Genomic DNA, 12679 nt, shown 5'->3' on the forward strand with positions numbered 1-12679 from the left:
GGCTTAAACTGAGCAGATGAACGGATAGTTATCAAGCATCTATAAGAGTATTTCCAAGATAGTATCCCATCCAAACCAATCGAACCCGAGCAAAAAATTCACCTCCAAGTGCAGTTAATACTCAATGGTAGGTACCAGACTGTAGCAGTTCCATGACATCTCATTTCCGGCATTCCATCCAGGGAGATGGACCTCGGTGTTTGTAGAGCAACCTAACATGGTCTCATTTCTCGTCAGGATCGTGAAGTCAAAAGAAGGATCAAGATCCCCAAATTATCATCCATTCCAAAAATACCCATTGCGTGGCCTGTTCCATGGATTGCTCTGGCTCCCCTTAATCTTTCGGCGGACACCAGGCAAGAAGAAGGTCTGGTCTGGCCCATCCACTTCCATCCACTCCCATCCACTCCTCCACCGCCTTTCTTTTCCCTCCCCCCCACTTGTTACTTTAGTCCACTGCTTCCACTCCAAAACATCCCTAAACAATTCTCTCCTCAGCAGTTTCCTGTATTCCTATCGTCTGGTACGTGATGTGCGATGTTCCTTGGTCCCCTCTGACGAAGACTCACCTTTTCCTAGTCTATATATCCCGTTTGCGAGGAGCAATATCAGCATTCTCCCTCCCATTTCCCCCCTATCTCCAAATACCCCACCAACAACAATCATGCCCGAGCACGAAGAAGATCTCGTTGCCTCCCAGACCGAGGGTTTCAAGGTCGGAGAGAAGAAGACCATTGAAGAGTACCAGAACCTTGGTATGTGCTATCTACGCTCGCCTGCCCCTCTCCCTGGCAATCCGATACCCCTCCCACTCCCCGTGGTAGTAGCCTCGTGGCATCCAACATCGCCGCCGCCCCCTTGCTTGCTGCTCAATCCCGTCAAACGTACATCGCAAGCATTTCTGACACTCCACCGTTGAGATTGGCAATTGTGTCTCTTGCATAACCCTATTTTCTCCATTGGAACCATCCACCCGCCTTGAATTCTCTCTAATTCGGAACATTTACAGACGCGAACGACGAGTCTCTCAACCGCTGGAAGGCCTCTCTGGGTCTGGCCACTGGAACTCCCATTGGCGACCCCAATGACCCCAGAAAGTGCATCATCAAGTCTCTTGCCCTGGAGGTGGAGGGACGTCCCGATGTTGTGATTGACCTGTCTACTCCCAATGCGCTCGAGACCCTCAAGGACAAGCCCTTCACGATCAAGGAGGGTGCCACCTTCCACATCAAGGTCGTCTTCCAGGTGCACCATGAGGTTCTGAGCGGTCTCAAGTACCTTCAGGTGGTGAAGCGCAAGGGTATCAGAGTTAGCAAGGACGAGGAGATGCTGGTAAGTGCTCTAATTTCGACAATCGTGGTAGGATGTAAGCCAAGTACTCACTCGCCCATAGGGAAGCTACGCCCCCAGCACCACCGACAAGCCCGTTTACGAGAAGAAGTGTAAGCCAGAACCCTCTACAAAAAAAAGACCAAAAATAGAGACATGGCAGTAACTAACCCAACCCAGTCAACGCCGAGGAAGCCCCCTCGGGCATGATGTTCCGTGGCCACTACAACGCCGTGTCCAAGTTCGTCGACGACGACAACCACACCCACCTCCAGTTCGAGTGGTCCTTCGACATCGCCAAGGACTGGTAGAAAGAATGAAATGAATTTTGTCGTTTAGAATAGTCAGTCGGACTGGCTCTGCTTTCTGGCTTTTCCCATCACAACTTTCTTTCTCTCTTTCTTTTCCACCCTCTCATATATGAAACTATGAACTGTTTACCCTGCCTACCCATATCATACTCCATGAGAAAGCGCAAGCACATCACACCATATCCCTGCCTTTTCTTCGCAGTTTTACTAGCGTTGGACCTACCTCCCTATCCGCATCTTACTATTGTCCGAGTTTTGGAATACAATATTATATTTTACAACTCTTTTATTGTCTGCAAGGTTTTTCTTGATGAATGGCCTTGAGTATCTGGGATTAGAATCGCCCTATCTACTACATTCCGATGACCGCATACCATGCATACATACTAAGGGCCGTTTTGCGTGCGGCCCGGCCCGGTCCTATCCTGTCCTGGGCCTTTTTCTTTTTTCTGTTTCTCCCCTCTGGGAACCGAGAAATCCTATGTGTGACTGACTAATTTTTCTAAATTTTCTAACTGCATCTTGCTGTCGTACATCGCACCATGGGATATTTGTCTATAAATGCCTGTGATATTTACCAAACTCCCCAAGAAGATCCATGAATGATTTGTAAGAGGATGTGGGTTTGAAAAAAAGACACAAGAAAAGAAAGGGAAAGAAGCAAAAACAACAGCAAAAAAGCAACCTCAGGCAAAAAAAGTAAAGAGAATCGAGAAAAAAAAAATTAGAAGGAAAAAGATAAGAAGGGTATCACAGAAAGTAGTCAATCACCGGACTCTGGCCATCCTTGTTCTGCTGCGCCTGCTGCTCGCCCCGATGGATATCATTTTCCGGCGCGGCGTCAAAAATATTGAAATACCGTTCGCCTGTATCACTGACCTCCAGGACACTAGCTAGGTTTCCGCACCGGTAACAGTAATTCGGTGCACTCCAGACCGTACTGAGCCGGTCATCGTAGAGAACTTGATATCCCTCCTGACACAGCTGGTGAGCCCGTAGGATATGCGACATGCTGTTGACCTCGAGGAATTTGCGGACCACCTGCGCACCGAACGTATAGCCCGCTCCACGCGGCGACAGGGAGAATTCATCCCGTTCGGTGTCGGGATCGGACCAAACCAGATCGGCCATGGGACCTTCGTGTGGGATCTCGCGGAACCGGTCGATGATTTTGATTTGGTCGATGGAGTGGATGGATGGGGAAAGGCCGCCGTGGACGCAGAAGATCTGGTCATTGATGACCACACTCAAGGTCAGGAAGTCGAACATATCCGTGAAGTAATGCCAAACGTTGGCATTGCCGTATTTGCGCGCGCATTCCGTGTAGAATCCGTATGATTGCGTTACACCACGCGACTCATGATTGCCGCGGATAAGGTGGACGCGCTGGGGGTATCGCAGTTTCAAGCACACGAGGAGGGAGATTGTCTCCACGCTGAACAAGCCTCGATCAACGTAGTCGCCTGTTTGAATTGGAAGAAAAAACGTCCGTCAGCACTCATGCTCGCACATAAACCGTATTCTCTCTGGGGATCGGCACGCCTTTTCTTGTTGCTGCCCATTTCCCTTCTTTCCCCGCCAACGACCAATATAATATCACGCGGAATACTAACCAAGAAACAAGTAGTTTGTATTGGGACAGAACCCTCCGATCTTGAATATCTCAATCATGTCGAAGAACTGTCCGTGGATATCTCCGACCACCGTGACCGGAGCCGCAATGTGGACGACATTGCTCTCTTTCATCAACAATTCCTTCGCCTTGGCGCATATCGCTTCGATCACCGAGTCTGCCAGCAACTCTTTCCGGTAGAGTCTCTCAATGCACTCGTCGAGGTCGATACTAGCTGATCCAATGGTGAGGGGCCGCACAGGACGAGTAGAGGAAAGAATGCTTACCTGGTAATCCAGGCATTTCGGAGCAGATATATTAATCAACTCAGGAGATTCAAAGATATCTGTATATTCATGCAGCGCGCAACGTTCAATTGCGCTCAATAACAGAAAATGGAGGCTCAGAAGTCCACCGTAAGTCGTGTATAGGTGCCCAAAAAGAAGGAGAAATGATCAACGGATTTAAAAACACCGCTATTATAAGCGGAGAGTGAATAGTAGTCGTTCCGGTTCGCGAAGGGATATGTTTGTTTGAGAGGTTCCTGCAGTAGCTCGCATCATGGCCAACGGCACACAGTACGCAGGAGCAGGAGTGAGCGTCTCACAGGGGGCGACCTGTGACCGGTGTGGGAAGAGCAGGGCCTAGACGCGGGTTCGGAGGGGTGTGAGTAAAATGTCGGAGAGCTTGCGCTGCACTTAATCCATATTTCGGAAAGACTCTGTACTTCTAACAGATGGGGATGAAGCAAACCAGGATTATCGACAGGCACGAAAGCCCATTCAACCCGCCGAGGGATTCCTGGCCACATTCTGCCGGGTGGCACCGCCTGATGTTCCGTCCGCATCATCGATGAAGTCTGGCGGTTGGAGGTGTGAATATCCATACATCGCTTGTCTCGGTGGCTTTGCCAGCATATAACTATCAGAAGGCTACATTATGCATAATGGCTTTCAGATCTGGTGCTCCGGAGGTACGAAAGATCTCCTGCCAGCACCCATATTCTGTACTAGAGTGAAGTATTTGAATACGGAGTGCAGGCCGTCACATCTAGAATTGGAAGTATATCAAGTTGGTCTATGCAGCTAATCTGTACAAAATGCTCTTCCCATCTCTCCAATTGGGTATCACTGCTTCAAGAGTCCTGCACTCTGCCCCTGCTCTTCTTCATCCGTCTCATATTCTTCATCTGTTTCCTCCTCTTCGTCCGTTTCCTCGTCCGTCACTTCCTCGTATTCAGAGTCGGTTACCTCTTCCTCTGTTTCTGTCTCTTCCTCAGTCTCCGTCTCGGGCTCCTCAAGCCACTGGTCGAGTGACTTCCCCTTCGCTGAGGAGGCACCCGCTACTCCGCGACCATCCCGTTGCCTGCCCGAAGTTGCAGCGGTACTTTCATGCTCCTTAAGGGCTCGATCAAGCCGCTCGCCCGCAGTCAAGGAGGACTTTTCTACCACGTTTGGTTTAATATCGTTCTCTCGGAGGCGTGGGTCGGGCTCTTGTCCGGACTCAACCCATTCAGGGAGGCTTTGATAGCCATTCAAACCAAGCATTCCAGCGTCGGGACCAACAACGAGGGTCGAGGAGCCAATCAGCAGGTCCTTGCGTGTTTCTGACGGGCTTGGGGCATGTGGAACAGGCTTTGGGGCAAGTAATAGCAGATTAGCCAGTTGTGTAGAAGAAGGAGAAGCGAGCAAAGCCTTGTATAGGCGGGCACGGTCGCGGAGATCGTAGGAAGGATCATATCGAGCAAGGAGAAGAAGGTACCGCCAGAGCAGCGTCATCCTATCTTCTTCGGGTTCATCACTCTGCGGTTTCTCGTCGCCTGAATCCTCTTTCCGCTCCTCTTCGTTCTCCGTCCACTCGTTGACGATCTTCTCAGGCTTGGGCTCTGGTGGCGGCACCTCCTTTGGAGGGTTTCGCAACAGATGATGCAAATATACCTTAGCCCCCAGGAGGATGATCTGCTGCTTAACGGCCTCGGATTCATTTGCAAAGTCTTGTACCAGAATGCGCAGGATATCGGCCGCAATATTTCTCTCAGGCGCCACACCGGCAAATTCTCCGACCAGCCAAATAATGGTTGCTCTGGCATCGGGATTCTTTGTTAATCCCAAATGCTTGACAAGCTGAATCACTGTCTTCTCGTGTGAAGGTGGGTCCTGCTGGATGAGGTGTCTGATAACGGTCAACGACTCTGAAACAAGGTTGTCGTCCAGACTCGTAACTTGACTCAAAAGAACGCGGAGACAATGATCAGCACTTCGAGGTTCACTCTGTGCGCAGCGTCCTATAGCACGCACGCTTTCTCGCACTAGGTCTGGGTCCGAGCTTTGAGAAAAGTGTTCCAGTTCGCTGAGGATCACGCCTTTCAAGTGCAGCCCGCAGTGGGGAAAGAGTAAAGTGAGTACTTCCAGCTTGAGGCGCCAGATATGAGGCGGATCTACCGCGTGGACCAGGAAGTGCGTAGTGTATTTCGTAAACGGCTTGGGGTGTTTTAGGGCAACGGCGACAATGTTATATAGCGCAACATGCTGCGTATCCTGTGGGCTCCGAACCAGCGCAACTAGAGGACCAACGGCGGCATCGAGATACTCTGGAGTGCCGAGGTAAAGGAAACACCGGACAACGCCAACAATCACAGCGGAGTTGCGATTTTGCAGCAACAGCTTGCAAGTACGCAAGAAGAACTCAAGATCAGGATCCAGCACAAGCACTTCATGCTCGTTATCATCACCATTGCTCTCCGGCGCCTTATCGTCCTCGTAGAAGCCTTTAGAAACTGCCTGTTTGCCTTTCTGGACCTTGCGAGGGAAGCACTTCCTGGCGTAAAAGGTCAGAAGACGCAGTGTTGAGAGTTGGCTCCATTCGTCCATGTCAACGAGCTTCTTGACAAGGCTTCGGTAATGCTTATGGATGAGGTCGATTCTGTCCGGACAAACATCTAGGAAAGCGGCGACAGCAGGCCCGAGGACAAAGTACTGGCTATCACCGAGCAAAGTAGTAAGATACCCAATCAGCTGAGGGAGTGTACTCGGGTCCAGGCGATAACACTTTGGGATTGCCAGTGCTGCGGCTTTGCGAACATGTGGGCTCATGTCGCCGCAGCCTCTTTTGATTGCAAGGGACACAATTTGACTGATGACTGGTACTCTGATTCCGGACATTGTACGAAGCGCCATAGCCCGCGAGTGGGGGTTCTGATCGGTAAGCGACTTCTGGATGGCATTGATAGATAGGAGCGCAAGGTCCGGTTCCGCCTCCGCATGATGGACCAAATAGATGTAGACCAACTTCTTGACCTCAAGATTCGAACTAGCCACGTTTTTGACCACAGCTGAGAAGAAAGGAAGGGAGGGTTCGGATCGGTACATCAACTATATGGCGCAAAACCAAAAGAGCGTTAGACAATGGATTCTTGCATTTAGGCATCTCGGGGCCTTACCGTAATCACCCGGCGCATGCCATCCAGGACCTCCCGGTCATTCCGACTATCCAGAAGCTTTTTGATGTGAGCAGTAGCCAGATTCCGAGACGATAAACCCGTGCTAGACCCCTTACTCAGGGCTGCTGATTGGGCTGCTTCGAGGGTGAGCTCACGAGCTGCTCGCACGATCAGTTAGTTGATTTGTCCAAATGCGGAGGACAATTGGCGAGCAACTGTCCGCGGTGACATTACCTGTTTCCAGCATCGTGGATATTCTGGAAATGGTCTCCATTTTGGCCCCGAGGTCCTTCGCATAGACGCAATAACAGATCAGACCTGGGGAGGGGGGTGTCCCTAATAGAGGGGAGCTGGAGGAAGTTGGGAGTTCCGCGGCGGCGGGCGGGCAGCTGACATGACGATTGGGTAACGTGCTTAACTACGGCTACTTTCCATCATCCGCTAATCCCACTTGCTATCTCGGTAACCATCACCAAGCAGGAGATTAGGAGGACTTATTATCGTTCACCCCCTTGATATATCATTTTTATCAATGATATTTTTAATTTCTACATAGAATTTACTATTAATTTTACCTGCAGTAAACAACCAGATGTCTCGACGGCCTTCGATGGGAGAGGCTTATGACTTGCGGCGTCATGTCTGTGTGACTGAGAAGTCGCTTTAGAGCATGGCAACTCCATTTGTTGTTTTTACGTCGTGTTTTGATATGGAGGAAGCAATATTCTGAATAGAGATGACGTGATCAGCGAAGTCTAGCAAAACCTGCTCATATATTAACATCAGGTGATGGATCATGGCCTGAAGCCACGAAGTTGGCTAACTGGCTCCTATCCATAGAATGGTGAAGTAGGGTGACCCCTTCATCCCAGATATCTTGGTCTACATGATTTAAACTCTCGCCATCGTGAATAATCCATTCACAATCTTCGCTTTACTTGTGATACTAGGCACGCTGCTCGCCGTTCCCACAACGGACTCTCGCGGCACGGCATCATCGTCCCTGATCTGGGTTTCCTGCTTGAGAGGATCGCCGTCAGCATCAGAGCTGGAAAGCGCTGATACCTTCCAGGCTCGCACAAGTCCGAGGCAAATGCATGCTGCCATGAACATGAAGCCAACAAATATCTGGGCATGCAGGAAGTTAGTTCCGTTGTCGGTGCGTAGCCAAAGAGCGATCGGTTCAGCAAATGTGCTCGGGATGACGACTGAAAGCCAGAAGATCGACAATGCCGATGGCAAGAGTTGTAATCCCACAACCTCCACGCCAACTGGAGCTACAGTAGTCGTGAAGGTCGCAGCAAAAGGACCGCTAATCAACGCATAGAAGATGAGGACTCCGAAATCTTTGGCAAAGACCCAGATGATGAGAGAAAACAGGCCAGCCAAAAAGGTACAAGCAAGAGCGGTGTTCAGCCGTCCAAAGCTGTCGCTGACGTACCCTATAACAGGTCGCCCAAGGCCTCCTCCAAGACTGAACATGGCACCAACAATTGAGCCTTGAGATGCGGTCAGGCCTACGGTGGTTGCATAGTCGGGAATGGAGAACAGAAGGGCCACGTAGCCCAACACGCTAAAGCAACCCCAGGCCAAAGTGAGCAGGAACTCTGGTCTTCTTAAAAGCTCTGTATGGAAGGCGATTTGAACAGCCCCAATGGCCTTGTTTCGATCCCTTACAATGATAACAGAGAAGCCGCATGCAGCAGCGGAGACGATTGCCAGGATGCGGAAAGCCCAGCCAATACCCCATCTCTGAATCATGGCACTTGTAGCCAATGAATAGATAAGGCCTCCGATTCCCGATCCAGCCGTTGCAATACCATTGGCAAGGGGCCGACGGCGGGTGAACCACTGAGAAATAATGCCAACAGTAGCACTGAATTGCATGCCCATGCCAAATCCAAAGTGCAGAGCTTGGCTGAGGAACAATTGCCATATCTGACCCGCCCATGACGCTTCCAACAATGCCGCGGTCTGCAATGTGATACCGATCATCAAGGTAACTCTTGTCCCCCACATTCGAGTCGTGATTGTTGCGACTGGCGCGATGAATTGAGCCATACTGAGGGAGAGGCCTCCGACAAAGGCATAGTCTAGGTCTGATGCTCCTGGGAATGTATTTGTGTCCAGATAGTGGGCCAGAAAGACACCATAGGCCTATTTGCGACAAGAGTTAGCAAATAAGCCTTGTCTAGAAGACCATGAGTGAGGCCTTACACTGTTGATCCCCCAAGTATGAGCATTGACCAGAAAGACGCACAGCACACAGATCCAGCCATAACCACCGTCAACCTCTATGGGTGCTGATGATTGAGTCTGTTCGGGGTCGGGTAAATTGTCATCGGCTGTGCCATTTTTGGATAGCACCGTCTCTGGACAGTCAGTAGAAGGATGAATGGCATCGTGGTCAGGCACAGCCGCCGTCATCGTGTAGCTTGAGTCACCGCCCTTCTCAGAATGCATATCTCTGCTCGTCACCAGCAGGAGGGCTTGAAAAGATTATAATACGGAATAGAATGAAGAGGAAGCGATGCCACAGTTTGTCTTCGATTGAATGACATACTACTAGATACATAAGTAGTGATATGAGAAGGCCCATTGAGATATGATTATATCAGCCCCATATATAAGAAGACATTGGCAAAGTAATTGACAGGGATCTAGTTGACTATCACTCCGATTGAGTCATACCATCGTTGCACTTAGTGTAACTGTCCGACTAACATAGAAATTGCGTACACCAGCTCGGCGTGCATAAGGCTATCTATACACCCCTGTAGATAGTCTCCAGTTATGATGGAACCTTAGATTAAGTGTGGAGGCATCTACTATAGTGTCTTCCGGTTATCAGTTGCTATAACCTTTCTTGATTCGAAGCTAATCTAGTACTTTCCCACGCCTCATTATGCTGATAGGACACACCCTCTGCTTGTCTTCAATGCCCAGAAAGAAAGATGACATGAACAGTACTAGTGTATGACCAAATAGACGGAGCAGGTAAGCGCTGATAGTCACTAGCCGTACTAGGTAGAGTAAGGGAAGGCTCCAATTAGACCTACTAGGTGGCATGTGATTGTTGTCTGATATATTATCTAAGTTGACTCTCGGCACCAACTGGATATAGTTCAAGTAAACAGGTAAACGGTCAACCAATTGCAGCTGACGGAGCTGCATTATTAAATTCATATAAACTTGATAATAACTGGGGCACGTTGTATAGATCTGAACGAGCCTTCCTCTTCTACGGTACTATAGATGCTGCGGTAGCAATTAAAAGCACCAATCAGAAGCGCCACATCAAACGGTTCAACCACCCTCTGCAAATCCTAACCCAACCACTAGGTAGACTACTAGACTACTAGTCATAAGTAGATAGCTCAGCGCTAATGCACTCCACAACTCATCCATCCATCCATCCACCTACATAGTAACAAACCGTCTATCAATCTATCCACAGAATCAAACACCACTTAGTACTATTTATCATGACCCCACCCCCAACCCGACAAATCTACACCACCAGCGACCGCATAACAGAGTTCCTCCAACACATCATCACCCAAGACGCCCCCACCACAATACTACTCATATGCTCAACAAAGGAACAATTCCTAGAGCAATTACTACTCGCCTCAGGCCCCGGAACTGAAGAACACAATCAACATAACCACATACTTACTAAAAACACCATCGGGGTGCTGTCCAAATCAAGCAGCATTAAGTTAGTGTACTGCCCTACGCTGGAACATCTTCGAGCGTATTTGTCTGTGATACGATTGCCGGAAGATGGAGTAGGGTTGCAGCGAGAGTTGTTGACTACTACTGCCGAGGAGAAGGGAAGGCAGACGAAACAACCACCACCTCTGATGGCTATCTTGAACCCGTTGGCTTTACATGTTCCTACTTCGGAGTTCTCTGCTCAGGGGTTGTCGAGGACGTTTGCGGCGGTGGTGGAGGTGGCGGACCGAGGGGGGATGGATCTTGTGCTGTGTGAATGTAGAGATGTTGGTGATTCTACGGGGGTTGGGAGTGGGATTGGGAGGGGGGAGGTGTCATGGCATACGCAGGTGCCGCTGTTGAACAGCTCTGTGCGGGTTGGAGAAGAAAATACTTCGTATCGAGGGGGTGGAGTGCCAGTTCAAAGGGTCGTGCAGCGGTGGTTCGAATTTAATGATAATGAGGCTCCGATTACAGACACTACAATCATAGACGTCTGACGATTTGAATGACAGTAATAGAGCAAGATATGTAACATAAGACAATGTAAACCCCCATAATCAACCGGGTATCCTTGAACCAGCCCTAAACTCCCGATTTGACACCGTAATGAATTCCCAAACTTATAGGCATTTCTCCATGTCCGTGATATAGAGTTTGATATGTGATTCCAACTTCAAATATTCATCGTGAGCGCTTTGAATTTCGCTCTCGATGTTCTCCTTGAGATCGGCCATCTGGGGAAAAAATTAGTAAAGTGTGTAAAGCCAAAGAAAACAAGAGATATTTACCTTCTTCTCAGTTTGTTCGATCCGAATTCTCCTCCGCTCCATGTCGCGCTGCTTTTCAGCTCGCTCCTCCCGAAGTTGTTTCTGGACCTCCCGGAGTTCTTCCATACGCGCCTGCGCTACTTCCGCTTTTTCTTGAGCATTCTTTCGTAGAGCCTCGATCCTCTCATTCCATCGTGCCAGCTGCCGCTGCAGCAACTTCTCGGTCTGCTCCACCTCCCTAACATTGTTCCCTCGCTCGGAAATGGCTTCTCTATTTCTAGAGGCCCTTGACTCTTCATCATCTTCCTTTTGCAGTTCCACGGATATATCTTCGAGAAGGCGCACGCAGGCTTGCACGTCGTTACTAACGACCGTAAACGTGTCTGATGATGTTTGCAGAGCCCTCGCTCGTTTTTCCATCGCATCGATTTGCGCTTTCTCGCGGAGGAGATTCTCCGACAATTCACTCAACGAGGCCTGGAGAGAAATGGGGCTCTCCATTACATAAGGACGCAGTTTCTCAACTTCTTGCCGCGTACGAACGACCCTTTCTGTCTTCTCCTCGAGTTGCGCTTGCCGTCTTGCCTTATCCGCCTTGGCTCTTTCTAGCATCTCGGCCACTCGCTCTTGGTTGCGCCGCAGTTCGAGTAGTCGCGCTTTCAACTCGTCGTTACGTCGTACCTTGTCCTTAACTTGTGCCTCGTTGGCCTTCATAGTCCGGCGCATTTCTTCGAGGCGCTGCTCCATCTCCTGGTTCTCCGTGTATAGGGTGTCAATGCGCGATTTGACCTTCTCGCCCTTGTTGAAGTGCTCATCAATAACGGGCGTTTGAGATTCGCGGAATCTAACAAAGTTGATGAGATAGGAGAATATCTTGACGAGTCGATCATGCGTAGGCTTGGTGAGATCGGTAAACATAAAATCATTGACACCGCACTATATCGCCGTATGCCAAGTTAGATCCGACTGAGCTCGTCTGGTTCGGTGTAAAGCGGGTTCATACGCACCTCCATCATCAACCGCCGTAAGCTGGTAAAGAACCCCATGAGGTTGCGCGTGTCAGTAGGTACGATGTCGGGGTAGTCGCCGCAGATATCGTCCGCCGCAGCTCGCATCGCTGGCTCTACGGTTTCGCGTGTCATATTCATGAGGAGCTCAGCAAACCATTCAAAGACCATTTGAATCTGTTGCGGGTTTGGCTTGATCAAGTCGGCGGCGGTGAAAGGGATGCCGATGTCATTAATGCATCCTGCGATTTCCTTGTCCGGCTGCTAGCAGTATTAGATATTGTAAGCGAAGATGCCTTGTTCGACCGTGAACTGACCAGGCGCATGAGAGCATCATTATCATCCTCCTTTTTGCGACCTCTATTGTGGTGTTGCTGGGAGCCATGGAATTGCTGGCTCATTCGGCTGCCGTACGCCATTGTTCCTCGTAGTCCAAGCTAAGACGATGAGCTACAGAAATCACTCGAACACGGCCAAGGCAGAGTGGTGGCGAG

The 12679-nt window shown here is 49.8% G+C and overlaps 6 protein-coding genes across 6 annotated transcripts; 2 read left to right on the forward strand and 4 right to left on the reverse strand.

The window, feature by feature from the left end:
* Nucleotides 1–447: 447 nt before the first annotated feature.
* On the forward strand, nt 448–2017 carry BO79DRAFT_174176 (rho GDP-dissociation inhibitor). The gene is made up of 5 exons (XM_025679721.1): nt 448–523; nt 580–755; nt 1010–1332; nt 1394–1442; nt 1510–2017. Exons 2-5 carry the CDS (start codon nt 665–667, stop codon nt 1638–1640), a joined length of 594 nt encoding a protein of 197 aa, XP_025538806.1. The 5' UTR covers nt 448–523; nt 580–664; the 3' UTR covers nt 1641–2017.
* A 144-nt stretch (nt 2018–2161) lies between these two features.
* On the reverse strand, nt 2162–3921 carry BO79DRAFT_245777 (serine/threonine-protein phosphatase). The gene is made up of 3 exons (XM_025685496.1): nt 3540–3921; nt 3254–3487; nt 2162–3103 (listed from the first exon to the last, which is right to left on the reverse strand). Exons 1-3 carry the CDS (start codon nt 3553–3555, stop codon nt 2391–2393), a joined length of 963 nt encoding a protein of 320 aa, XP_025538807.1. The 5' UTR covers nt 3556–3921; the 3' UTR covers nt 2162–2390.
* Nucleotides 3922–4295: 374 nt separating this feature from the next.
* Nucleotides 4296–7022, reverse strand: BO79DRAFT_174184 (AP-3 complex subunit beta). Its single transcript, XM_025679722.1, has 3 exons — nt 6926–7022; nt 6692–6849; nt 4296–6623 (listed from the first exon to the last, which is right to left on the reverse strand). Exons 1-3 carry the CDS (start codon nt 6963–6965, stop codon nt 4380–4382), a joined length of 2442 nt encoding a protein of 813 aa, XP_025538808.1. The 5' UTR covers nt 6966–7022; the 3' UTR covers nt 4296–4379.
* A 560-nt stretch (nt 7023–7582) lies between these two features.
* On the reverse strand, nt 7583–9154 carry BO79DRAFT_195926 (MCT family MFS transporter; the record flags this gene model as incomplete). Its single annotated transcript, XM_025681166.1, has 2 exons — nt 7583–8848; nt 8909–9154. 2 exons carry the CDS (start codon nt 9152–9154, stop codon nt 7583–7585), a joined length of 1512 nt encoding a protein of 503 aa, XP_025538809.1.
* A 1022-nt stretch (nt 9155–10176) lies between these two features.
* BO79DRAFT_195931 (uncharacterized protein) lies at nt 10177–10908 on the forward strand (the record flags this gene model as incomplete). The annotated part of the gene is made up of 1 exon (XM_025681167.1): nt 10177–10908. One exon carries the CDS (start codon nt 10177–10179, stop codon nt 10906–10908), a length of 732 nt encoding a protein of 243 aa, XP_025538810.1.
* Nucleotides 10909–10962: 54 nt separating this feature from the next.
* Nucleotides 10963–12679, reverse strand: nuf2 (kinetochore-associated Ndc80 complex subunit NUF2). The gene is made up of 4 exons (XM_025679723.1): nt 12503–12679; nt 12186–12446; nt 11200–12114; nt 10963–11145 (listed from the first exon to the last, which is right to left on the reverse strand). The coding sequence occupies exons 1-4, from the start codon at nt 12602–12604 to the stop codon at nt 11032–11034; spliced, it is 1392 nt and encodes a 463-aa protein (XP_025538811.1). The 5' UTR covers nt 12605–12679; the 3' UTR covers nt 10963–11031.

This window comes from Aspergillus costaricaensis (genome assembly GCF_003184835.1).
Source record: "Aspergillus costaricaensis CBS 115574 unplaced genomic scaffold BO79scaffold_18, whole genome shotgun sequence".
Lineage (NCBI taxonomy): Eukaryota > Fungi > Ascomycota > Eurotiomycetes > Eurotiales > Aspergillaceae > Aspergillus > Aspergillus costaricensis.

Bases quoted from the DNA above. Each gene is read 5' to 3' on its own strand.
- BO79DRAFT_174176 (XM_025679721.1), top strand. From the start codon at position 665: ATGCCCGAGCACGAAGAAGATCTCGTTGCCTCCCAGACCGAGGGTTTC. The intron at 756-1,009 runs GTATGTGCTATC...GAACATTTACAG, and splicing joins TGAAGAGTACCAGAACCTTG to ACGCGAACGACGAGTCTCTC. The intron at 1,443-1,509 runs GTAAGCCAGAAC...AACCCAACCCAG, and splicing joins GCCCGTTTACGAGAAGAAGT to TCAACGCCGAGGAAGCCCCC.
- BO79DRAFT_245777 (XM_025685496.1), bottom strand. The intron at 3,104-3,253 runs GTTAGTATTCCG...CAATTCAAACAG, and splicing joins TACAAACTACTTGTTTCTTG to GCGACTACGTTGATCGAGGC.
- BO79DRAFT_174184 (XM_025679722.1), bottom strand. From the start codon at position 6,965: ATGGAGACCATTTCCAGAATATCCACGATGCTGGAAACAG. The intron at 6,850-6,925 runs GTAATGTCACCG...TCGTGCGAGCAG, and splicing joins ATCCACGATGCTGGAAACAG to CTCGTGAGCTCACCCTCGAA. The intron at 6,624-6,691 runs GTAAGGCCCCGA...TGCGCCATATAG, and splicing joins GCATGCGCCGGGTGATTACG to TTGATGTACCGATCCGAACC.
- nuf2 (XM_025679723.1), bottom strand. From the start codon at position 12,604: ATGGCGTACGGCAGCCGAATGAGCCAGCAATTCCATGGCTCCCAGCAA. The intron at 12,447-12,502 runs GTCAGTTCACGG...TACTGCTAGCAG, and splicing joins ATGATGCTCTCATGCGCCTG to CCGGACAAGGAAATCGCAGG. The intron at 11,146-11,199 runs GTAAATATCTCT...TTTTTTCCCCAG, and splicing joins TCGAACAAACTGAGAAGAAG to ATGGCCGATCTCAAGGAGAA.